Source organism: Podarcis liolepis, assembly GCF_965112155.1.
Source record: "Podarcis liolepis genome assembly, chromosome: 1".
Classification (NCBI taxonomy): domain Eukaryota; kingdom Metazoa; phylum Chordata; class Lepidosauria; order Squamata; family Lacertidae; genus Podarcis; species Podarcis liolepis.
Window position 1 is genome coordinate 115,655,278 of NC_139554.1, and position 24,693 is coordinate 115,679,970.

A 24,693-nucleotide genomic window follows, 5' to 3' on the forward strand; every position below is an offset into this window, starting at 1 on the left:
TCCCACTTTTACATCAATCAAATATTATTTACTCTGTAGAATTTATTTTAATGTTGCCAGCATTTTCAGCTATGTACAATTGTTTCCCATATATTCAATAAACATTTTCCACTCTTTTTAAAATATGCGTTCTTCTTGTTCTCTTATTCTGTGGGTTAAACTTGCAAGTTCTGAATATTCTAACATCTTAAGTTGCCAGTCCTCTTCACAAGGGACCTCGCTCACTTTCCATTTTTGGGCCAACGAAACACGGGCCGCTGTTGTTGCATACATAAATAAACTTTTCTGACACCTAGGAATTTCTGTCTGAGTTATTCACAACAAAAAGGACTCTGGTTTGGGGGGGGGGGGACGTAAAGTTAAACATTTTCTTCCAGCCCATTATAAATCATTTCCCAATATTCTTTCACCTTTCTGCACATCCACCACACATGAAAAAAATTACCTCTCATTTCTTTACATTTCCAACATGTATCTGATTCTGCCTTATACATCTTAGCCAACCTACTGGGGGTTAAATACCATCTATGAATCATTTTCAAATTGTTCTCTTTCAGAGAATAACACACAGTAAATTTCAGATCACTTTCCCAAAGTTTCTCCCAGAGGTTTAGGTCTATATTGTGTCCTATATTGTGTGTCATTGATGGTTTAACCATCTCGTCTTTTGTTTCCCATTCTAATAAGAAATTATACATTTTAGACATATGTTTATCCTTATTTTGTAACAGTTCTTTGACTGATCCTCTTTAAACTGGGCTAAGTTTCCATGGTGAGGCAGCTGGGTCACATGCCAGCCACCAGAGGGAGAAGTAATCATTCATCACCAAGGCAAATGTTTTTCTTTTAGGAATACACAGCATGTCCATCTTATTTTTTGAAATCTGTTTTTAAAATTTGAATACTGCTTCATTGTCAAATCCCATAAGCCAGGCATGGCCAAACTTGGCCCTCCAGATGTTTTGGGACTACAACTCCCATCATCCCTAGCTAACAGGACCAGTGGTCAGGGATGGTGGGAATTGTAGTCCCAAAACATATGGAGGGCCAAGTTTGGCCATAGTAATAACTTATTATTTATACCCTGCCCATCTGGCTGGGTTTCCCCAGCCACTCTGGGCAGCTTCCAGAACACTAAAATACAATAACCTATTAAACATTAAAAGCTTCCCTAAACAGGGCTGCCTTCAGATGTCTTCTAAAAGTTTGGTAGTTATTTTTCTCTGTGACATCTGATGGGAGGGCGTTTCACAGGGCGGGTGCCACTACCGAGAAGGCCTTCTGCCTGGTTCCCCGTAACTTGGCTTCCCGTAGCGAGGGAACCGCCAGAAGGCCCTCGGCGCTGGACCTCAGCATCCAAGCAGAACGATGGAGGTGGAGACGCTCCTTCAAGTATACTGGACCGAGGCCGTTTAGGCCATGTCTGCTCTAAGCAGTTTGAATGGGAATAATGGTGACCTACCTCATGGGGTTGTAATGAGGGAAGGTACAGTGGCGACTGGACAAGATTTGCAAGCCGAAAGTGCTAACATTCACTTGAACAACTAATGTAAAAGTCAGCAGACATAGACATATGCTTCATTTCTCTAGCTTGAGTCATGAGGTTCTTAGCCAGGGGTCCCCAAACTAAGGCCCGTGGTCCAGATAAGGCCTGAGGGACTCATTTATCCGGCCCACTGCAACCCCCGCCGCCCACTGTCACCGCCCGCTCTTACCGGCGCTGCACAGCACGGCTGTCCACTTCTGGGTCGGAGGAGCACCGGAAATAGCTTGTGTGCATGTGCAAGTGTTATTTCCGGTGCACATCTGGGTCGGAGGAGGCCTGTGCACATGCGCACAAGCTATTTCCAATGCTCCTCTGACCTGGAAGTGAGCCAGAAATAGCATATGTGCACGCGTATGGGTACGCGCTCCCCTGCCCTCTGAACCACCGCTCAATCGGTGTTGGAGACACCGAGGCGCAATAAGTTTGCTGATCCCTGTTCTTGGCAATGCACCCTTGTTTTCACAAGCATTGCAAAGCTTTCACCCCCAGTTTTGGATGCAGAAACTGCTATTTGGGATCAATAAAAAACCTGAAATAAATAAATAAATAGCCCAAATCAAAGGACCTTTCCGAACTTCACATACCCTTTTGGCCATATCCAAGTCCCAAGAATTCATAGCCAAGTTTATATATTTAAGGCCATTATAGCTTCATCTCTTGCTATTTCAACCACATGTACCATCTTGCGGACTGCCTTTGCTGATGAGCACCGGCTACGGAGCGAAAGAACTGCCAAAACTTGTACCTTCATTAATATGACTTAATGCACATGGTGCCAGATTTGCTAGTAAATTATGTCCATTATACATCTTTGGCTATCCTGGACAAGGTATGGTCCTTTCTCCCGAAAGGCCTATAAAGCTGTTGTATGGATTAAAAACCCACCAAGCTATGCAAAGCCCAAAAGGTTAAGTCAAAGTAGGGATCTGCTGAAAGGATCGAGTCTATAAAACCTCTTGCACCCAAGCTCAGGGACACTTTCCCATGCAATAGTCCAAACACTGAGCTGGATGGAAAGAGAACTCCAGTAGCAATTTGTTGCTTTTATGACGCCCACAAGCACCTACAGATGTGATCTCATGTAATGAAGCATGTGGCCCTAAGCTGGAATTATTTGCAAACAGCGGGATCTCCTGGCAGTGGAAGTGGCGCTTGCTGTGTTATGAAGCACCCCCCTCCCTTGCAAAACCATGCTTGGTTAACACCTATGCCCTGTTGAAGTTGGCACTGCTTATTTTCAATGGGAACAATGCCAAGCAAACAGATGGAAATGAATCTAGCCATGCCAAAGAGCGAGTGTGTTCATCAAATCCGAACATTAGGGACAACTTCCCTTCCAGGAACGCAAACGCGGCAGGCAGTGCAGAGGGCTTTGAAATAAATCTTGGGTTAAAAGAGCGTGTTATCCTTTTAAACGTAAGGAAACCCACACTGAATTATCAGTTTGTTGTGGTGTTTAAAAAATAGCTTAATTATGGGTCTTATGTTATGAACCTTATGAGTTAAATATTTGGGGTAGGGGACTTTGTGGAGACATGCTTCCTCGATATCAAAGGAGCAGGGATAAAGAGTCAGTTTTCTCAGTTTTCTCTGCCTGGACCCAATTCTCAGAAAACGCTGTGCCAGGGGTCTGAATACTTCCTTGCTGAAGGGAGTCCTGGTTCAAGGCCAGTGTCTTCCATCTGTCTATCTATCCCAATGAACTGAAAGCCTCCAGTATATATGCAAATGTGCATCTCTTAACAATGAGTTCTGCTTGCAGTAAATGACAGTCAGAGGCAAATGAATTCCCCACCCCTCAAAATGGTTCATTTGTTACATTTTTATCCCACCCTTCCTTTTTATTCTTGCAACAGTCCTGTGAGGTAGGTTTAGGCTGAGAGGTTTGGACTAATGATTTAAGCCCAGGTCTCCCTGTTTTGAGGGACGTGGGTGGCGCCGTGGGTTAAACCACAGAGCCTAAGACTTGCCGATCAGAAGGTCAGCAGTTCGAATCCCCACGACGGGGTGAGCTCCCGTTGCTGTCCCTGCTCCTGCCAACCTAGCAGTTCGAAACCACATCAAGTGCAAGTAGATAAATAGGTACCGCTCCAGCGGGAAGGTAAACAGTGTTTCCGTGCGCTGCTCTGGTTTGCCAGAAGCAGCTTAGTCATGCTGGCCACATGACCCGGAAGCTGTACGCCGGCTCCCTCGGCCAGTAAAGCGAGATGAGCGCTGCAACCCCAGAGTCGGTCACGACTGGACCTAATGGTCAGGGGTCCCTTTACCTTTACCTCCCTGTTTTAGTCAAGGATTCTACTCACTCTGCTATACATATTATGCTCCCACCCCATGCTATCCTTTAGGAAGGCCATACATTTGCAAACAAACAAAAATCCACTTGTTGAATATGGGTGATTTTTATGGTTGTTAAATTGTGCAATCTGAAGCTTGTGGGGGGGGGCAACAAGAGGACTCACCTGGTTTTACTGCTCCCCCAGAGCCATGGCAGACTCATAGTGGTAGGGTATAGGTGAGATCAGTTTCTGTTATCAAATCGGAAACTGGGATGACTTCCGTAAATCTGGGACCGTCTCTGGAAAATAGGGACACTTGGAGGGTGAGACACTGAAACAGTGAAGACCTAGGGTTTGTTCCCAAACACAAGTTTGGATCATTACAGTATGTTCTCTCTAGATGGACCCAAACATCTTGCTGGACAGTGAAACAGTGAGAGAACACGCTAGTGAGCAAAAGCTGTATTTTTAAAACAACTCCAGGCCTTCGCTGTTTTAATGTGGTTTTCAATTAACTTTATGTTCTCACTCTTTCAGTGTAATTTTAAGCTGAGATGCAAATAGTTTGGGTTTATTCTGTGACCGCTTAGCCAAAGCTATATGTTTGCTGGTATATGATATGGTTTGGATTTGTTCTAATAGTATTTTTAAAGTCCCATGATTTTGTTTTGTAAGCAGCCTAAATAATTTTACTGAGGGGCCGCCATATAAAGAAGAAAAAATATCCAAAAGAGGGTTATGCTGTTCTGATCTATTTTCCATGCACAGGTGTCATTGCATTCAAGCCTACATTTCCTCATTTGGATAATTTCCAGAGGGGTAGCTGGAATTACCCTCCTGCAGCAAAAGTGACAAAGGGCTTTGCATTGCATGAAAGATCAACAAATTTATTTATCATGGCAGAAGTGTTTGTGGACTGCAGACCACCTTAGCAGATACATTTGGAGAAAGGTGCGCATAATGCCTAATAATGCACAACCATCACCTTATTATGCCACATACAGCATGGAAATTAACCATTTTTCCGATGCTCCTAATACGGCTTTTGCACCTTTAATAGCTGCAGGCAAAGCTGCATTAAGTCAGTCAGTACAGCATGAGACTCTTAAATCTCAGGGTCGTGGGTTCGAGCCCCACGTCGGGCAAAAGATTCCTGCACTGCAGCAGGTTGGATGAGATGTGACCCTCGTGGTCCCTTCCAACTGTACAATTCTCTGTTTTCAGGGAGCATTCAACAGGTGGGACACTGGGGCTTCTCCCACCCACTTTCCTGGCAAAAAGAAAAAATTGCTGGCATAAAGAAAATAGCAATCTGTGGCATTTTCTGCCTTTCATGCACACAAGCACCCCACCCTACAGTTATGGAAAGTGCACGTCTTTCAAGAAGTTCTCACCATCCTCTCCATTACTATTATCAATATTCTGTTGGGAGCTGTCCAGAGTGGCTGGGGGAACCCAACCAGATGGGCGGGGTATAAATAAATTTATTGTTGTTATTACATTGTTGTTGTTGTTTAGTCGCTTAGTTGTGTCCGACTCTTCGTGACCCCGTGGACCAGAGCACGCCAGGCACTCCTGTCTTCCACTGCCTCCCGCAGTTTGGTCAGACTCATGTTTGTACTTTCGAGAACACTGTCCAACCATCTCGTCCTCTGTCGTCCCCTTCTCCTTGTGCCCTCCGTCTTTCCCAACATCAGAGTCTTTTCCAGGGAGTCTTCTCTTCTCATGAGGTGGCCAAAGTATTGGAGCCTCAGCTTCAGTGAGCACTCAGGGCTGATTTCCTTCAGAATGGATAGGTCTGATCTTCTTGCAGTCCATGGGACTCTCAAGAGTCTCCTCCAGCACCATAATTCAAAAGCACCAATTCTTCAGCGATCATCCTTCTTTATGGTCCAGCTCTCACTTCCATACATCACTACTGGGAAAACCATAGCTTTAACTATACGGACCTTTGTTGGCAAGGTGATGATGTCTCTGCTTTTTAAGATACTGTCTAGGTTTGTCATTATTATTATTATTAAATTTATTATTATTATTATTATTATTATTATTATTATTATTATTATTATAGCATTATTACAGCATTATTATTGTTATTATTATTACAGCATTATTATTATAGCATTATTATTACAGCATTATTATTATTATTATTATTATTATTATCATTATCATTTAAAAAGCGGGTTTTTCCTTGTCGATACAGCTAGCATTCTTTCCTCCTTTCATTCCTACCACAATATTATGGATTAAAGTCGCGACGGAAGCGACCTTAGGAACGTGTCACACGCCTCCTTTTTAATTCCTATTAAACTTCCTCTGCCCCCGCCCGCCCCTTCTCATCCGGGCGCTCCACCCCTCCGGCGCCTGCGCGGAGAGCTCGCAGTCCCTTCGACCTCTACCGCTGCACCAGCTCAGCCGGAGGAGCCTCTGCTTGCCGCTGCCGGGTTCGAGGTAGGCCCCGGGTCCCCTCCTTGTATCCGCCTCCATCGGGGAGCTCAGCCTTCCTCCCGCTCCCAGAGCGCTGCCGGCCGGACTCCTAAAACTCTCCTTTCTCCTCCCCTGCAGCGAGCCAGACGGCCCAGACCCGGGACCCCCCAGCCCGTTGCTCCACCGGCCCGTCCGCCCGCAGCCATGTTCGCCTGTGTCAAGCTCGCCGCCGGGTCCCCCGCCTTGGTGAGTTGGCAGCGGGGCCTGCGCATAGGTCAGAGTAGGTCGCTTCCCCCTCTTGCCCTTGATTTTTTTTTCCTTTGCAAAAGGTTGGGGGCGTTGATGGGTTTTTTTTTTTGGGGGGGGGGGATCTGGACTCTGGGACAGAGGCGATCCCCGTTAAGTCATTCATTTGCAGGGCATGTCTTTTTGCAAGGAGTCATTTGGAGGGCATGTCTTAACGGTGCTTTTTGCAAGGAGACTTTTGTCTCATGCCTCCCTCCTCTGCCCTCCATGCTGCTGCCTGGGCTTGCTTTCCACGTCTCATCATCGTTTCATGCATAAGTTGAAGGACGATGCGGCCCTCCTTGCAAAATGCACACCCCCCCCCAGTTGGCCCACTGCTGCAGAAAGAGGGTGGGAAAACTGGGTGACCTTAAAAGCGAGTAGGTGATCCAAGGGCAAGAACAGGCCGCAGCAGCCTCCCAGCCATTCATTCATAAGGCCTTTCCTCTTAATCTGTGCTTGGAGGGCTAGGCCGCTAGGGTGAATTGACAGGTCGATCTGTCAACCGACAGATCAACTTATAATGCGGAGGAGGGGTGTCGCCGGATTCTCTGGGAACTGGTTTCCTGGTCTGGGGGTGCTTATCTGAGGCCGCTGGCTGGTCTTGGGGTGTTAGATTGCTTGGTTGCCCCACAAAACGAGTTAGGCTGAATTCACCAGGCCTGTCTTTTAATGGTTCTTAGGATTTAAATATTAGAATTGCTTTTGCAGACCTGTAGGGTCGGGAGTGACCTGAAGGTCATTGAGCACAGCAGAGTTGCAGCACTCTTAGGCAATGTGTGCCAACGTTACAAACGACAGTGTGCTACAGGAGCTCTGAGCTTTCTTAGTGGTACCTGTAGAATGAAGGCAAACAGGAATTATGTGCCGTAGGCTTGTTTGCTTGAGATGTTGTAGACAAGGGCAGATAGAAGGATTGTTGAAATAATAACATCTCACCTGGAAACACTTTCCCCTGCCTCTGAAATCTGTCCTAAAAGAAAGTTAGTCACCAAAGATGAGGTGTCTCTGAAATCTCGCTGCTGGTTATGGCGTTAACACTTGATAGCATGGGAAGGAGAGAAATGGAGGAGATCCTTCAAGGTTAATTTGCTTAGAGTCCCAACTAGATCCTTATCTCAACAGCAAAAACACTTTAATACCGTATGGGAATACAAGGTTCTGATGAGCTGTGTTATCCAACCCACGTGTGCCAAAAGTGAAGGTCAGACTTCAAGAGCAGTTTTTTCTTAGGGGCATTGACTTTAGCTGTAGACAGTGTAGTAAGCATGACTGGAGATCAAAATTGTGCCTTTGCAAGTCCTGATGAGCCATTGATGAGCTTCATGGAATAAGAATTTTTCTCAATGAATGGCCTTACCGAACTGTGATTGTAAAGAGAACTAAATGCCAGGAATCTAAAAGCTGCTGGGATGTTGTGTAGTTATCGCTTTGAAGGCTATGGTTGCAGTTTTGTGAGAGTGTCCATTACTTTAACACACTTCTTCATCCTCCCCCTTTTTCAGATGCGCACTGGATCAAGAATTCTGTACAGACCAATTTCTGCAACGGTGTTGTCTAGGCCAGAAGCCAGGACTGCAGAGGTACCTTAAACAATTCTGTAGCTTCCTAAATGATCTGGTGAGCCCATGTGTTGTTGCCTTGTAATAGTAAAACTTGCCACAAAGTGTCAGATTTTAGTTTTTGACAAACACATGCTGCCTTGTGTTTAGTGTCTGAACTTGGAACAACACAGACCTGCAGCTGAGTATGCGTAGTAAAGTGTTTATTTGTACTCTGCTTCTGAAGGAGCGTCTCCACCCCCAGACACTAAGGTCCAGCGCTGAGGGCCTTCTGGCGGTTCCCTCGCTGCAAGAAGCCAAGTTACAGGGAACCAGGCAGAGGGCCTTCTCGGTAGTGGCACCCGCCCTGTGGAACACCCTCCCACCAGATGTCAAAAAGAAAAACAACTACCAGACTTTTAGAAGACATCTGAAGGCAGCCCTGTTTAGGGAAGCTTTTAATGTTTGACAGACTATTGTATTTTAATATTTTGTTGGAAGCCGCCCAGAGTGGCTGGGGAAACCCAGCCAGATGGGCAGGGTATAAATATTATTATTATTATTATTATTATTATTATTATTATTATTATACCAAGGATCTTGAAGCTGGTTATATTTTGGTTTGTTTCTAAGTGGTCTCCAATCTAGGTACTGCTCAGAGTAGCTTAGGTTCTGCCCCACCCCCATATGCCTTCAAGCCATTTAGTGGAAAATGCACAGTAGATGGCTTAAACCTGTCTTGCAGAATTTCAGTCCAGTAGGAATAATTCTTCCAGGGCTGTGGGATTGCGTCATGCTGTCGATGGTTCCTGATGGGCAGAAGTTGTTAGGGACATCAGAATCATAATTGCTTTTCCCCATTACTTTTCCCCATGGTTCTTTTTTTTAAAAAAAAAATCTAGGAAGAACCTAACACTTTGAAAATCTTTTCACTCACCTGTCCAAAGAAATGTGTCTTAAATCTCCCCTTTCCTTCCCTGCTATAGAAGCTTGTGACTTTCGTAGTACAAGCCTATAGCAAATACTTGTGCCAAATGTAATCCAATTCTTCTTGTTTCTTTCAGGGCAACACAACTTTCCTTACTGGTGCTCAGAACACTGGCAGTCAGCTAGCACTAAGGGAGTTTCAAACTAGTGCTATCAGCAGGGACATTGACACGGCTGCCAAATTCATTGGTGCTGGTGCTGCCACAGTAGGAGTGGCTGGTTCCGGTGCTGGTATTGGAACAGTTTTCGGGAGTTTAATCATTGGCTATGCCAGGTAATGGTCCTTTATTTCTAACTTTCAGCATTATACTGAAAGGGGTTCAAGTTACAGCATTATTTTTTCCCAGGTTCAGGATACTGTAGCTTGTTCTGCTCACCCACATGGCACAGAGCCTGGCTGTGGCTCCCAGAGAAGGCTGGAAATAACTGTGCAGGGCTTCTGCCAGCTCTGCATTTGTCTTCTCCCTGGGATTAAGGAGGAAAGCTCCTTAATACTGGGGACAGAATTGGGTGTGGATGGAAGGAAGTTTGTCAGAAAGGCTGTGCACTTGCCCCAAGCGTAAGAAGGAGTAGCAAATTAGACCTGTCAGGAATTTGAAGACCTTGGGGCTTGTATGAAGTAACAAAGCATAACTCATTCTGTTTACTCAATGCATTTCTTAACTGCCGTAGAGCTGAAGTTAGAAAACTTTTGCAGTCGCTTAGAAGACTTTTTAAAACCTCTGTGATCATTAAACAAGCATAGAAACAGCAGCTATGCTTTTTATAGTTAAGTCGGAGTTTAAGATGATCAGGATGCTTAGTTGAACAGAAAGATCTTTGCCGTGTGCCTAAAAGATATTGTTGTTGCCAGGCAAGCCTTCTGAAGGGAGCAGTCTACAATTCAGGTATTGTTCATGGAAGGAAAGCCTTCTCTTACAACAGGGGTCAGCAATTTTTTTCAGCAGGGGGCTGGTCCACTGTCCCTCAGACCTTGTGGGGGGGGGGTGAACGAATTCCTATGCCCCACAAATAACCCAGAGATGCATTTTAAATAAAAAGACACATTCTACTCATGTAAAAACACACTGATTTGTGGACCATCCGTGGGCCAGATTTAGAAGGCCTTAGTTTGCCTACCCATGTCTTACAACTTACCTCTGATAGAGGGGGTGGTTGGGGCAGGGCATCAGCCAGTTATCTCAACACGTGGGCAGCTTGATATGGGACTAGACACCTCCTGTATTGAGACCAAGGAACTGGCAGAGATGAAACTGTTAAAGCCATTTGAAGCTTTTCTTTTTTTAAAAAACAACACTTTTACCTCATCTTGGTCCTTAACTAAATGTTTACAATTGAAACTATTCAACTGGAAGTGGGAGGTCTTTAAAATTTCTCTCTCTAAAATGGATTATAGTTACTAGTGCTGATGGGGAATTGCATGCATTAGGGGAATTCTTTAATTTTCCAGTTCTAAACTTCTTAAATACTCTTCTGGATTGTATAATAACAGCATACTGTGTCAGTGGTTTTGGCCAAGATAACAGATTCAGATTTAGGTAGAGACTGTTGGGAAACTGAGCAGGAGCCACACAATGTCACTAACAAGTTTGGTGGGTATAACTTTTCATGGGAAGAGGCAGCTGAAATTACTAACTCTTGTGGTAAGTCTTGTGTAGCCACAACATCCCACTTTCTGAGTAGCTTTAGGGTGGTTTTTTATATATATTTTAAAAGACATACAGCCTTTCATTTCAAATTATGAGACGGAATAGTAAAAAACACATTTTAAAATTGCAATACAAAATAAAACAAAGCCATAAAATTAATAAATAAAAGCAACTGGTGCTAATGACCAACAAAGTTGTGTGAAAATAAATTGAGTTTTAGTAAGCAGTGAAATTACATAATTGCTGGTGCTTGTCTTTGTTCAGAGCAGGTAGAGGGGACTTTTGGCCCTCCATATGTTGGTGAACTACTGTTCCCATAGTCCCTGGCCACGCTTGCTAGGGCTGATGGGAGTTGTAGGTAGAACTATCTAAAGGTTTCCCCACTTCTTCCAGAGGAAATGTTAAGACTATGCACTTCACATGCTTACACCTGCCAAATAGCATTGCTTTCAGCAACAACCACATGGTTCTCAGCCTTTTCAGTCATTTGAGCTGCTGGTACTTGGCCGAGAAGTCATGCTGAAACTTGTGTAAATTATTGTTTAGTTGCTGTGTAATAAGCCTTGCACACAAACTTTTTTTATTAAACCCTTTGTGTAAGCAATTTGCTCAATAAGCCGGTAACTTTTTTCCCTCGGCATAGGTTATAATATTGATGCATTTGGTGAAAAGACTTGCTTCAGAATAAATGCAAACATGACTTTTATCTTTTATTTCAGAAATCCTTCACTGAAGCAGCAGCTATTCTCATATGCTATTCTGGGATTTGCCCTGTCCGAAGCCATGGGTCTCTTCTGTCTGATGGTTGCTTTCTTGATCTTGTTTGCCATGTGAAGAGATCTGTGTGTAACATTGGCATTAATGAACTACAATGTGATTCTGTGAACCTGGGTTCGAAAAATGTTTATCATGGAATGTATGCTACTTCCAAAGCAGCTTAATTAAAGATGGTAACGAGTTTAAACTCTGCCTGTGTCATGTTTGTGTTTTGACTTTGTCAAAAGTTTTCCCAAGCACTGCAAGGTCTAAATTTATACCTTAGAAGGGGAAATCCAGATCAGGGAAATTGAGACAAACTCAGTGCAACAGTATTCTAAATCTTGACAGATCATATTATACAGCTTTATCATGCAGCAAACCTGGCTTCCATAATTATATGTTGTATTATGTCACAAAGTTATGGAACTTGCTAATATATATATATGCATCTCCATAAAAGCAAGCTACCTGCAGTGCTTTAGTAAATGTAGGTAACTTGCCCCTAATTCATATAGCAGATCTTGGACCTTGTCCTTTTATATGTATTCCAGAGTATTCATGGACCTTACAATAAAATTGTCTGCGTCAATGAGAGGTTCAGTCCAAGGAAGTGAAGATAATAAGTAAAATACTTACACTGTAACATTTTATGAATGTTTTGCTCAGGAATGAGGAAGATCAGTAACCACTACCGTATTTTTCGCTCTATAACACGCAGATTTTTTCTCCTAAAAAGGAAGGGGAAATGTCTGTGCGTGTTATGCAGCGAATGTGTGGTCCCTGGAGCCGAAAAATGAGGCAAAAATCAAACCGCGCTTCAGGGAGAAGGGAGCTCCGTGAGAGAGGAAGTGGTGGCTTTCCTGCATTCTGCCTCAGGGTCTTACTGCCCACCCTGTTCTGTTTCGTTACTGTGTTTGCTCAAACGGAACAAAGAGCAGGGAAAGCCCCTCCCCTCCAGGCAAGTAGAGGGGAGAGCAGAGCGTCCCTCGTTCTATCCTCTCCCTGCTCCGGAGGGAACAATGTTTGTGAAGGGAAGAGAGATTACAGGTTCGGCTTAAAATTCTGATTTGACTTCCTGCTTTTTGTTTTTGGAGACACACAGCATTCAAATATGCTTTCTTCCATTTAAAAGGATGAAATCCTTAAACAGTGTTTTGCCTGTAAATTCATGCGATCTGGAAGATTACAGTGTCTGTACCTCTTAAGGGATGGCAAAGCTTAGGTTTCGCTGCTAAATAGTTCTTAATGCAGTTAAAATGCTTTCTTCTGTCATGCTGGTGGGAGGGAGAGGGAGAGAGAGAGAGAGAGAGAGAGAGAGAGAGAGAGCAGGCTGGCTGGCTTGTGTGGGTGGGTGGGGGGAAACTTTTGCCTTCCTTTCCTCACGTTATAGCCCTCTCCTGCATTCTTAGCCTTCTGTGTTTTTCCTTCCCTCCCCACTTAAAATGTGGTTACAAAGCATGGATCCACATGGATCCTCAGGATCTTTGCATTGGGTCACCCCTTCACCATCAGAGCACACAGCATGTCCATGGCTACAGCCTGCCCCCCCAAAATCACACACCCATTGTTGCCTGGGGTTGCAATGGTGCAAAAACGTGGTTACAAAGCATGGATCCACATGGATCCTCAGGATCTTTGCATTGGGTCAGCCAAAATTCACCATCAGAGCACATAGCATGTCCATGGCTACAGCCTGTCCCCCCCCCCAAAAAAAAAAATCACGCACCCACTGTTGCCTGGGGCTGCAATGGTGCAAAAACGTGGTTACAAAGCATGGATCCACATGGATCCTCAGGATCTTTGCATTGGGTCAGCCAAAATTCACCATCAGAGCACATAGCATGTCCATGGCTACAGCCTGTCCCCCCCCAAAAAAATCATGCACCCACTGTTGCCTGGGGCTGCAATGGTGCAAAAACGTGGTTAAAAAGTATGGGTCCACATGGATCCTCAGGATCTTTGCATTGGGTCAGCCAAAATTCACCATCACAGCACATAGCATGTCCATGGCTACAGCCTGCCCCCCCCAAAAAATCACGCACCCACTGTTGCCTGGGGCTGCAATGGTGCAAAAACGTGGTTACAAAGCATGGATGCACAGGGATTCTCAGGATTTTTGCATTGGGTCACCCCAAATTCACCATCAGATCACATGTCTGTGGCCACAGCATGAAGCACAAAAATGATACGTCCACTGTTTCATTCAGAATATTTTTTCCCTTGTTTTCCTCCTCTAAAAACGATGTGCGTGTTATGGTCAGGTGCGTGTTATAGAGCGAAAAATACGGTAACTTGTCTCTAAATAGAAACCTCAGTACTGTCTAGAACTTGAAGCTATCATTGAACATTATTAAAATTATCACCAATGTAGTGAATGTTGCTGCAATCATAAGGATCAGTAGTTCAATGAGGGAATTTAAGCTGTTTTCTTTGGTGCTGCATGACTTCTGTCAAATGCAAATCCAGGCTAAATAGGACCATCTGGAAAATTAAGATTCAGATAGGTGGCCGTGTTGGTCTGATGCAGTTGAAATATATATAAAAAATTGTCCAGTAGCACCTTAGAGACCAACTAAGTTTGTTCTTGGTATAAGCTTCGTATCTGAATAAGTGTGCATGCGCATGAAAGCTTATACCAAGAACAAACTCAGTTGGTCTCTAAGGTGCTACTGGACAATTTTTTTATATATTTGGAAAATTAAGGATGCTCACCCCTTCATGGATCACTGCCTTGCCGTGGCGAAGGGGCTTGAAGAACTCAGAGAAGCTATGAACTACGCCGAGCAGGGCACCCAAGATGAACAGGTCATAGTGGAGAGTTTTGACCAAACGTGATCCACCTGGAGTAGGAACCGGCAAGCCACTCCAGTATCCCTGCCAAGAAAACTCCATGGACAAAGACAACAGGCATATAAAAGTTATGACACTGGAAGATGAGCCCCTCAGGTCGGAAGGTGTCCAACATGCTACTGGGGAAGAGCGGAGGACAAGTACAAGTAGATCCAGAGCTGATGAAGCGGCTGGGCCAAAGCCGAAAGGACGCTCAGTTGTGGATATGCATGGAAGCGAAAGGAAAGTCCAATGCTGTAAAGAAAAATATTGCATAGGAACCTGGAATGTAAGAACCATGAACCTGGGTAAGTTGGATGTGGTCAAAAATGAGATGGCAAGAATAAATATTGACATCCTGGGCATCAGTGAGCTAAAATGGACGGGAATGGGCGAATTCAGTTCGGATGACTATCATATCTACTACTGTGGGCAAGAAACCCGTAAGAGAAATGGAGTGGCCCTCATAGTCAACAAAAGAGTGGCGAAAGCTGTACTGGGATGCAGTCTCAAAAATGATAGAATGATCTCGATACGAATCCAAGGCAGACCTTTTAACATCACAGTAATCCAAGTTTATGCACCAACTACTAGTGCTGAAGAAACTGAAATTGACCAGTTCTATGAAGACCTACAAGACCTTATCGAAGTGACACCAAAGAAGGATGTTCTGCTCATTATAGGGGATTGGAATGCTAAAGTAGGGAATCAAGAGGTAAAAGGAACAACTGGCAAGTTTGGCCTTGGAGATCAAAATGAAGCAGGGCAAAGGCTAATAGAGTTCTGTCAAGAGAACAAGCTGGTCATCACAAACACGCTTTTCCAACAACACAAGAGACGACTCTACACATGGACATCCCCAGATGGGCAACATCGAAATCAGATTGATTATATTCTCTGCAGCCAAAGATGGAGAAGCTCTATACAGTCAGCAAAAACAAGACCTGGAGCTGACTGTGGCTCAGATCATCAGCTTCTTATAGCAAAATTCAAGCTTAAACTGAAGAAAGTAGGAAAAACCACTGGACAGGTAAGATACAATCTAAACCAAATCCCTTATGAATACACAGTGGAAGTGAGGAACAGGTTTAAGGATTTAGATTTGCTGGACAGAGTGCCTGAAGAACTATGGATGGAGGCTCGCAACATTATACAGGAGGCAGCAACTAAAACCATCCCAATGAAAAAGAAATGCAAGAAAGCAAAGTGGCTGTCCAACGAGGCCTTACAAATAGCGGGGGAGAGAAGGCAAGCAAAATGCGAGGGAGATAGTGAAAGATACAGGAAACTGAATGCAGATTTCCAAAGAACAGCAAGGAGAGACAAGAAGGCCTTCTTAAACGAGCAATGCAAAGAAATAGAGGAAAGCAACAGAATGGGAAGAACCAGAGATCTGTTCAAGAAAATCGGAAATATGAAAGGAACATTTCGTACAAAGATTACCATAATAAAGGACAAAAGTGGTAAAGATCTAACTGAAGCAGAAGACATCAAGAAGAGGTGGCAAGAATACACAGAGGAATTATACCAGAAAGATATGGATGTCTCGTACACCCCAGGTAGTGTGGTTGCTGACCTTGAGCCAGACATCCTGGAGAGTGAAGTCAAATGGGCCTTAGAAAGCACTGCAAATAACAAGGCCAGTGGAAGTGATGGTATTCCAGCTGAACTGTTTAAAATTTTAAAAGATGATGCTGTTAAGGTGCTACACTCAATATGCCAGCAAGTTTGGAAAACTCAGCAGTGGCCAGAGGATTGGAGAAGATCAGTCTACATTCCAATCCCAAAGAAAGGCAGTGCCAAAGAATGCTCCAACTACCGCACAATTTCACTCATTTCACATGCTAGCAAGGTTATGCTTAAAATTCTACAAGGAAGGCTCAAGCAGTATGTGGACCGAGAACTCCCAGAAGTGCAAGCTGGATTTAGAAGAGGCAGAGGAACCAGAGACCAAATTGCAAACATGCGCTGGATTATGGAGAAAGCTAGAGAGTTCCAGAAAGACATCTACTTCTGCTTCATTGACTATGCAAAAGCCTTTGACTGTGTTGACCACAGCAAACTATGGCAAGTTCTTAAAGAAATGGGAGTGCCTGATCACCTCATCTGTCTCCTGCGAAATCTCTATGTGGGACAAGAAGCTACAGTTAGAACTGGATATGGAACAACTGATTGGTTCCAAATTGGGAAAGGAGTACGGCAAGGCTGTATATTGTCTCCCTGCTTATTTAACTTATATGCAGAATTCATCATGCGAAAGGCTGGGCTGGATGAATCCCAAGCCGGAATTAAGATTGCTGGAAGAAATATCAACAACCTCAGATATGCAGATGACACAACCTTGATGGCAGAAAGTGAAGAGGAATTAAAGAACCTTTTAATGAGGGTGAAAGAGGAGAGCGCAAAATATGGTCTGAAGCTCAACATCAAAAAAACGAAGATCATGGCCACTGGGCCCATCACCTCCTGGCAAATAGATGGGGAAGAAATGGAGGCAGTGAGAGATTTTACTTTCTTGGGCTCCATGATCAGTGCAGATGGTGACAGCAGTCACGAAATTAAAAGACGCCTGCTCCTTGGGAGAAAGGCGATGGCAAACCTAGACAACATCTTAAAAAGCAGAGACATCACCTTGCCAACAAAGGTCCGTATAGTAAAAGCCATGGTTTTCCCAGTAGTGATGTATGGAAGTGAGAGCTGGACCATAAAGAAGGCTGATCGCCGAAGAATTGATGCTTTTGAATTATGGTGCTGGAGGAGACTCTTGAGAGTCCCATGGACTGCAAGAAGATCAAACCTCTCCATTCTGAAGGAAATCAGCCCTGAGTGCTCACTGGAAGGACAGATCGTGAAGCTGAGGCTCCAATACTTTGGCCACCTCATGAGAAGAGAAGACTCCCTGGAAAAGACCCTGATGTTGGGAAAGATGGAAGGCACAAGGAGAAGGGGACGGCAGAGAATGAGATGGTTGGATGGTGTTCTTGAAGCTACTAGCATGAGCTTGATCAAACTGCGGGAGGCAGTGGAGGACAGAAGTGCCTGGCGTGCTCTGGTCCATGGGGTCACGAAGAGTCGGACACGACTAAACGACTAAACAACAACAAAGGATGCTCAAATTCTTGGAATAGCTTGGCTTTTGTTGCTTTGCTGCTGTCTGGCCTAGAAATAACAAGGAAAAGCTGGAATTTATTCAGATAATCATTGAGAGGTACTGTCTTTCCTAGGGCAGTCACCATATTCTAGAGACCCTGCTGCAGAAGGCAAAGAAACAGTGCTGAAAACGCTTAATGTTTTCCAGGTGTACAGGTATAAGGATGTACTTGCCAGCGCCTTTTAATTATGCAGCTGCATTCAATAGGAAATTCATAATTAAGGATGCAAGCAGCACATCAAATTATAGTATGCAGTAGTTGGGATGGGGGGGGGTTAAGTTGGGATGGGGGGTTAGGCTAAATGTGAGCTGGTTCAAACACTGGCCGTGGTGTTTAGAAAGCCCAGCACCTTCACAGCCTTATCCTACTTGAAATACAGGAATATTGCTGAACTACAGGCTTTAGTAAAGATCACTCAAACATCAGGGAATGGAAGTAATAGCACTTAAATGCTTATAATGAAATTATTTTTTGAAAGGTGATTTCAGTCATTCTGGTGGTTTCTGTTGCTTTTACTGTTTTTGTTTTAAACTTCCACCTGTTACACAGTGCTCTTGTGTATGTTTGCTTCCAGCCAAAGCCTCTCCCCATGTCATGAAAGACATTTTGGAACCATAGAATTGTAGAGCTGGAAGGGATCCCCCAAGCGTCAGCTAGTCCAACCCCCTGCAATCTTGCTGTGACCTTGGAGAGCAGCTGCTTCTCAGGCAGAACTAGGCTAAGCTGGCCACTAGTTCCACTCGCACCACTTAGCTCAGTGGGTTGAGCAGAGGACTGTTAATCTCAGCATGGTGGGTTCGAACCCCACACTGATCCCTGCATTGTAGGGAGTTGGAATACCAGGGTTTCCCAAACCTGTCTCTGGCTGTTTAGGGACTACAACTCCCACCATCCCTGTGCCTAGGGATGATGGGAGTTGTAGTCCAAAACCAGCTGGAGACACAAGTTTGGGAAAGCCTGACTAGACAATCCTCTACTGTTCTAAGGCAGATTTCTATGGGGGAGGGGGGGGACGTGTCCTTTCCCTCTTGCAAGTACTAAGACCAGGCACCCTCAAACTCGGCTGGCCCTCCAGCTGTTTTGGGACTACAATTCCCATCATCCCTAACCACTGGTCCTGTTAGCTAGGGATGATGGGAGTTGTAGTCCCAAAACAGCTGGAGGACCGAGTTTGGAGCTTGCCTTAGACCAAGAATCCCACGTCACGTGTACACTTGTAGAAACCAAAAGCCTCTTCATACACAATTCAATGGGCGAGTAACACTCCCTGTCTGCTGCTCAGACTCAGAGCTTCTCGCGCAGCCGCACGGAGAAGGCGCGCGCGGCATGTGGGGGGCGGAGGGGGGATGGCGAGCGAGAGGCTGACGAGCGCGCTCGGCCGTTTCCGGACGGAGCTTCGGTCAGCGGCCCCGCCCTCGCGGCGCCCAACAACCACGTGTCAACCCGCTTCGGGCGCCAGTGCGCGCGCGTGTGTGTCTTTTCTGCCCCTTCCTTCCACAGCCCACCCTCCCCTCCCCGCCAAAGCGCCTTGTCACGTGACTGGCTGCATCTTTTCCTACGGGGTAAGGCGGCGGCGGCGTGTTGGTGGTGGATACGAGGGGAGGGGGTCCGGGCGGAAAGAGAGCGAGAAAGAAAGAGATGTGTCAGTGAGTTCCCGCGAGATGTGACGGAAGCCTGTGGGGGACACGGGCGGCTTTAATGAGCGGCTTTCCCGGCGGTCGTGAGGGGTGAGTTTTGTGTGTGTGGCCTTTTTTTGAGGCGGGGAGGGGATGGCGGTAAACATGGGAGGTGGAGAAGCCGCTGCCTCTTTCTGTGTGTAATAGCTCGGGGTGTGGCCTTACCCGAGCCTGGGCTAGGGGTGGAAGTCGCCGGGCCCTGTTTTGAGGGGAGGTGGGGGGAGCCTGGCAGGCTGAAACATGGCGCCGCCGCTGCTCTGCATAGAGAGAACTGAGCGGGGTGGGTGGGAATTTATTTATTTATTGCGCCCCTTGGCCATAGAACGCCGCGAGCTCTGGAAAGCCGTTGCTGGCCCCCACTAACTGTCACAGAACGGCGGGGGGCGAGGGGAGTAGGCAGACCGAATTTGGCTCCTACCATTCGTTCTCTCCCCCCCCCCCCCCGTTTCCCCATTGCCCTTGTTGCCGACCACTCCATCACCTCCCTGGAAGGAACGTTGTAAAAGAGCCTGACACACACGCAGCGCCCGGTGTGTTGCTGGAACAGGTCACAGTGGAGGTTTTTTTTTTGTGGGGGGGGGGAGTGCAGGGAAGCGCTTGCACTGCAGAGAGAAATGTACACACACACACACACACACACGATAGTTCTCGCTGATAGATGGTGCCCTGAGGCCTGGTCTCTCTCTGCCCACCCCCGTTTTTCCTCTTATTTCCTTCCCCCTCTCCCCCCCTCATTTCCTCCCAATTGAGGAAGGGTGGATGCTGAGGACACCTGCGAAGTTTCTCCTTAGGACCATGCTCCTGTGGAAAGTTGGTGGGTGAAAGCACGCAATACCTTCCAACATTTCTCCAATGAATGTAGGGACATCCTAAAGGAAAAGCGGCACGTTCCCGGATCACAGCAGAAACCAGGACAGCTTTTGTAAATCCAGGACTGTCCCTGGAAAATAGGGACACTTGGAGGGTCTGAAGCATACACAGCGGTCCCCATCCGTTTGCTGCAGGTAAATGAGTTCAAACAGTTACACTTAGTGGGGGGGGGGGGTAAAAAAATACTCAGGCATGTGCATGTACCTGTTTACCTGCTTAGGTTTTGTGCTCTCCAAAGCAAAGTGAAGGAGGGCAGAACTTCAGCAGCAGCACATGGTGTGTTCAGGCCCAAATGTTGCTTTCCCTGAAGCTGCTGAAGTGTGTTGTGTTGTGTTGTGTTGTGTTGTGTTGTGTTGTGTTGTGTTGTGTTGTGTTAGAGAGAGATCACTAAGGGACTGCTGGTAGGCTGCTACTAAGGTGACTGCTTGTTGTACCACAAATCTTAGTTATCAGGGTGTTGTACCACAAATCTTTGTTATCAGGCTGTGTCTCATTCCACATTTTAGTTCCCTGATAGGTAGTGTTTGATAAAGTAGTAGTGGTAAGTTGCGTTGTGGTTCTTCATAGTCTACTGATAAAAAAGCAAGGAAATTGGAGACGCCTCTTCTGTATTTCTTTATTTAAGGAATTTCCATCCCATCCTTCAGCCAAAGAACATTTACTTCCTGTAGAGCAGTAAGAAAATGACATGCCTTGCCTTCTGATTTAAAATATGCAAAGCATCTGGTCTTTATTGTGTGAAGTTAGCATAATGCAGTATATCTCAGTTTAAAGTTTTACAACCTTGGTATCTCAAAACAAACTTTTTCTGTAAGTTGCTTCATTACCACTATGATGCGCTTAGGTCAGGTGTATTTGTGTACATTCTTTTCCCCATTGCCCTTTATATAAAATAACTAATTCTGCATCTCCTGGTTAATCTCTGAGGAATTTTCTTGGGTATATGATTCTGGAGTATAGGAATATCTTTATTGAATTGTAGAATTCTGTCTTCAGTTTTTCCATTCAGATAACCCACCTCCTTGTTCCCATTGGCTTGTGGTAGATGATTATGGGATGGGAGTTTTCTTTAATTTCAAAGCTGCTTTTTTTAGTAGCAGCATAAACTAACTATGGAACGAACACACAGAACACATACACAATTATTTAGTGTTCTCTAAAGTGTAAGGTGATTGTTACATTATAGAGCATGCGGATCATTCTGATTGGGTGGCCAAGATGCATTCTGTAGATATAGATAATTCTGTAAATCAAGAGAATCAGTAGATTCTCAAACTGGGATTGTTGACACAGAAGAGTGTGGGTGTGTTTAAAGTTTCAGAGAAGCAGAGGATCCTGAGCCAAGCAGATTAATACATCCTAGCAGAATTCTGGAATTGCATGTCTCCAGGGAAGAGGCAAGACAGCCTTGCATGAGATGATTGGGCTGATGGGGACAACATGTTTCAGGAAGCAGGTACTTTTGCGCAGCAGCAGGTTTGCATGTCACATAATTAAGGAAAATTTCTCCTTGTGTGTTTATATGGGAACAAATACTTGGTGCTGGGCATGTAGCTGGGAAGTAGCAAGAGCAAGTTTAGAGAGATGTCTTGGCTTAAAAGGTTTTAGAAACCTGCCAGAAACAAGCAGTTTATCATGGCAAGCAGTTTTGTAACTAATTGAATACAGTGGTACCTTGGGTTAAGAACTTATTTCGTTCTGGAGGTCGGTTCTTAACCTGAAACTGTTCTTAACCTGAGGTACCACTTTAGCTAATGGGGCCTCCTCCTGCTGCTGCTGCTGCTGCACCGCCACCGCGCAATTTCTGTTCTCATCCTGAAGCAAAGTTCTTAACCCGAGGTACTATTTCTGGGTTAGCGGAGTCTGTAACCTGAAGCGTCTGTAACCCGAGGTACCACTGTACTTTATCAAATGCATGTAGCACAATAACACCTGAAGTTGTTATAACTGTGGTCACATAAGACACTAGAGGAACTTGCATACGTTGTTGGTGCAGATGACATGGCAAACCTCAATTAATCAAAAGTAGAAGCAAGGGCTTCTGAAATCCTCCCAGTCATTTGGGAGGAGGCTGGGGGAATGACTGTTGCTGAACAAAGTGACAGTCTGCCAGATTTTATCAGGAGGTTCAGTTCTTTTACTTGTAGCATGAATTAGGGTGGCAGGTTTTTATTACACCTATTGGTTAACTTATCAATGCCACAACAGTGTTTGTGTTATCATCAACACTGCTTTGTGAATGGTCACTGTTAATAGCATAATTATTTCTGCCTTTGCTTTCCCGTTTTCCTTACTGTTTACAATCCAGTCCCACCCTCAAATGTACATGTGGGTGTGCATAAAATAAATAATCAGGACAGTACTTCATGCATCAGAAGAAGTGGACTCTATCCCATTAAAGCATATACCATAATATTTGTTTAAGTCTTCTGGGTGACACAGTACTCTTTGTTTTTGCTGCAGTAGACCAACATGGCTTCCTTGTGAAAACAATTAATCTTGGCTAAGAGCACCGTTCCCCAACCTGGTGCCCTCTAGAAGTTGCTAGATTACAGTTTCTATAATCCTTGACTGTTGGTTATGGTGGCTGGGGGTGATGAAAGTTGTATACTCCAAAATATCTACCACACCAAGGTGGGGAAGCCAGCATTAACAAAAGTATTGATACTTGGAAAACTGTATTTTAAGATATAAAGCTAAAGTTTATAACATTTGCTGAGCCTTGAAAGAGTTTTGCTTAAAAATTATGTGATAATCCACTTCATTGATTTTCAAACTATGTTCTGGGAGAACCTGAGGCTTAAAGAGCTTATTAGCAGTTTGTGAATGCGAAGAATGCTAAAGGCAAAAAAGTTTTGCTGAAAGGTGGCTTGGCAGTCACTACTCATACATCTCTTGCAATGCCCAACCCCAAGAGAATGTTGTCTGTGTTTTAGGGTGTACGGTTCTTTCAGATGGGGTGACAGCAAGGCCCAAGAGTCCTAGGATTTTCAGAAATGTCCAGAGGTTCCCTAGTTAGACAAGTTGATATAGGAAAAAGTCCCTGAAGGTAGAAAATTTGAAAATCACTGACCTATTGCAGTTTGCAATGCTCCAGTTATTGTCAATATTCTAGTGTATCGGTAGATGAAAATACTTTCATATGCACTCCTGGTGTAATAGGAAGAAACTGTTCAGAATGGCTTCCCTCAATTATGACATTTCTTTAGTAGTGTCTTTAGGAACGCACTTAAACTGAAAGCGAAATTTAATAACAGATGTATTTCTCAAAGTATCTTACCAGAAGTGGATATAAATATATAGTGTGTTTGTTGAAGAAGCAGTGATTTATAAATACAGAAATTTCCCTCCTTTCAAAGTTTCTGAATAATTTGTATACTAGTGTCCAAAACTGTGGAAACCTTTTGGAAAAAGTGTATTTTCGAGGTTTAATGGCTCATAACACCACTTTTTTTTTTAAAGTAAGACCATAAAATACCATCTGGACTTGAGGTGCCATTATTTGCCCTTCATGCAATGAAATACCTTTTTTTACCCAAGAAAATCTTTAATAAAAACCATTAGAAAGAAAGAAATTAAAAGAGCAGGCTATGCATGGATTCTGCTCCTGTTATCTTCTCCTTTGCCACTAAAATATCGCCTACCTCTGCTTTGAAAAGGTTTCTTTTGCCGTGCCTTTGTTTTTTGCATTTATGGTGGTCATTGTGCTATTGCTTGGCTCAGGGGCACTATCCAGTGATCTGAAAGAATGAGTTGTACTAGCTATCTTATAGTTTGCTTCTTGGCATTTCATTCTAAGCCATCCTTGGGTTTCCTTCTCTCCTGGAGTAGAAAAGTGAAGTGAGGACTTTTGAGCACTGTGCAGTAATATGTTGTTCATTAACATTAAATCATAATTTAAAATAAACTATGGTTTAATATGATGTGCAAACTGGATAGCTAGTCATTTTATGTGTGGAAGGGGCTGTACTTTTTGTTCTTGTTCCTTTATCTTCTTTAAGAACACATGTCAGGGGGGGAAATTTAAGAACTCCTGAATGAGTTGTAACATGAGAATAACAGTTACTAGCCCACTCTCAAATTGCCTTAATATCAGGACTTATAATATTATGTAGCAATTGGAATAGAACTTGCCATTTTGCTGGAGAGCCTCTAATTGTTCTTTGTTAGAAAGTAACTAACAGTTTCTTTATAGATCAATGTTTCTTCTTAAAATAGTTTTTAAAAATCGCTTTTACTGTGCTTATGCCTTTGGGGATTTCATGGCACGTTTTAGGCTTTGGACATTGGTTTTTTCAATAGCAGGCATGGATTACTAAGGTAGCTTGTTCTATCTTCAGGCAGATTTCTCTATCACACTGTGTTGAGCGTTCCATCAGCACAAGCATTACAGTTTGCAAGGCAGAATGATCCCCCTGCCCTCCCACTGCAAACTGTTACAGGAGGTCTCCTAATCTGCCCCAAGCCTATTGCAGGGAACACACGTTTGGGGGAGGCCTCATCAGCAAGAGGAAGTCCTTATTGAGGGCTTCTGCTGACAGGACTTGTTAGGTGAATTCTGCCCATTGAAAGCAATACATTTGATGCTGCATTGGTTAACCAAAGTCACAGATAATGTTGGTGCTGACCTTTAAAGCCCTAAATGGGCTCGGTCCTGTATACCTGAAGGAGTGTCTCCACCCCCATCGTTCAG

At 44.4% G+C, this 24,693-nt stretch overlaps 2 protein-coding genes across 11 annotated transcripts in view; both read left to right on the forward strand.

The window, feature by feature from the left end:
* Positions 1-6,153: 6,153 nt before the first annotated feature.
* On the forward strand, positions 6,154-11,678 carry ATP5MC3 (ATP synthase membrane subunit c locus 3). The gene is made up of 5 exons (XM_083470610.1): positions 6,154-6,276; positions 6,391-6,498; positions 8,043-8,120; positions 9,143-9,339; positions 11,434-11,678. Exons 2-5 carry the CDS (start codon positions 6,457-6,459, stop codon positions 11,546-11,548), a joined length of 432 nt encoding a protein of 143 aa, XP_083326736.1. The 5' UTR covers positions 6,154-6,276; positions 6,391-6,456; the 3' UTR covers positions 11,549-11,678.
* A 7,183-nt stretch (positions 11,679-18,861) lies between these two features.
* The window catches only part of ATF2 (activating transcription factor 2), a 38,919-nt gene continuing 33,087 nt past the window's right edge, over positions 18,862-24,693 (forward strand). The window contains exons 1-2 of one of the 10 annotated variants that reach the window (XM_083468980.1): positions 19,036-19,181; positions 19,993-20,134. The gene's annotated coding sequence lies outside the window, so the exon portion shown is untranslated. Of the gene's footprint in view, positions 19,182-19,992; positions 20,135-24,693 lie in introns of all 10 variants that reach the window. The other 9 variants (XM_083468977.1, XM_083468975.1, XM_083468978.1 and 6 more) reach the window with 9 other exon arrangements.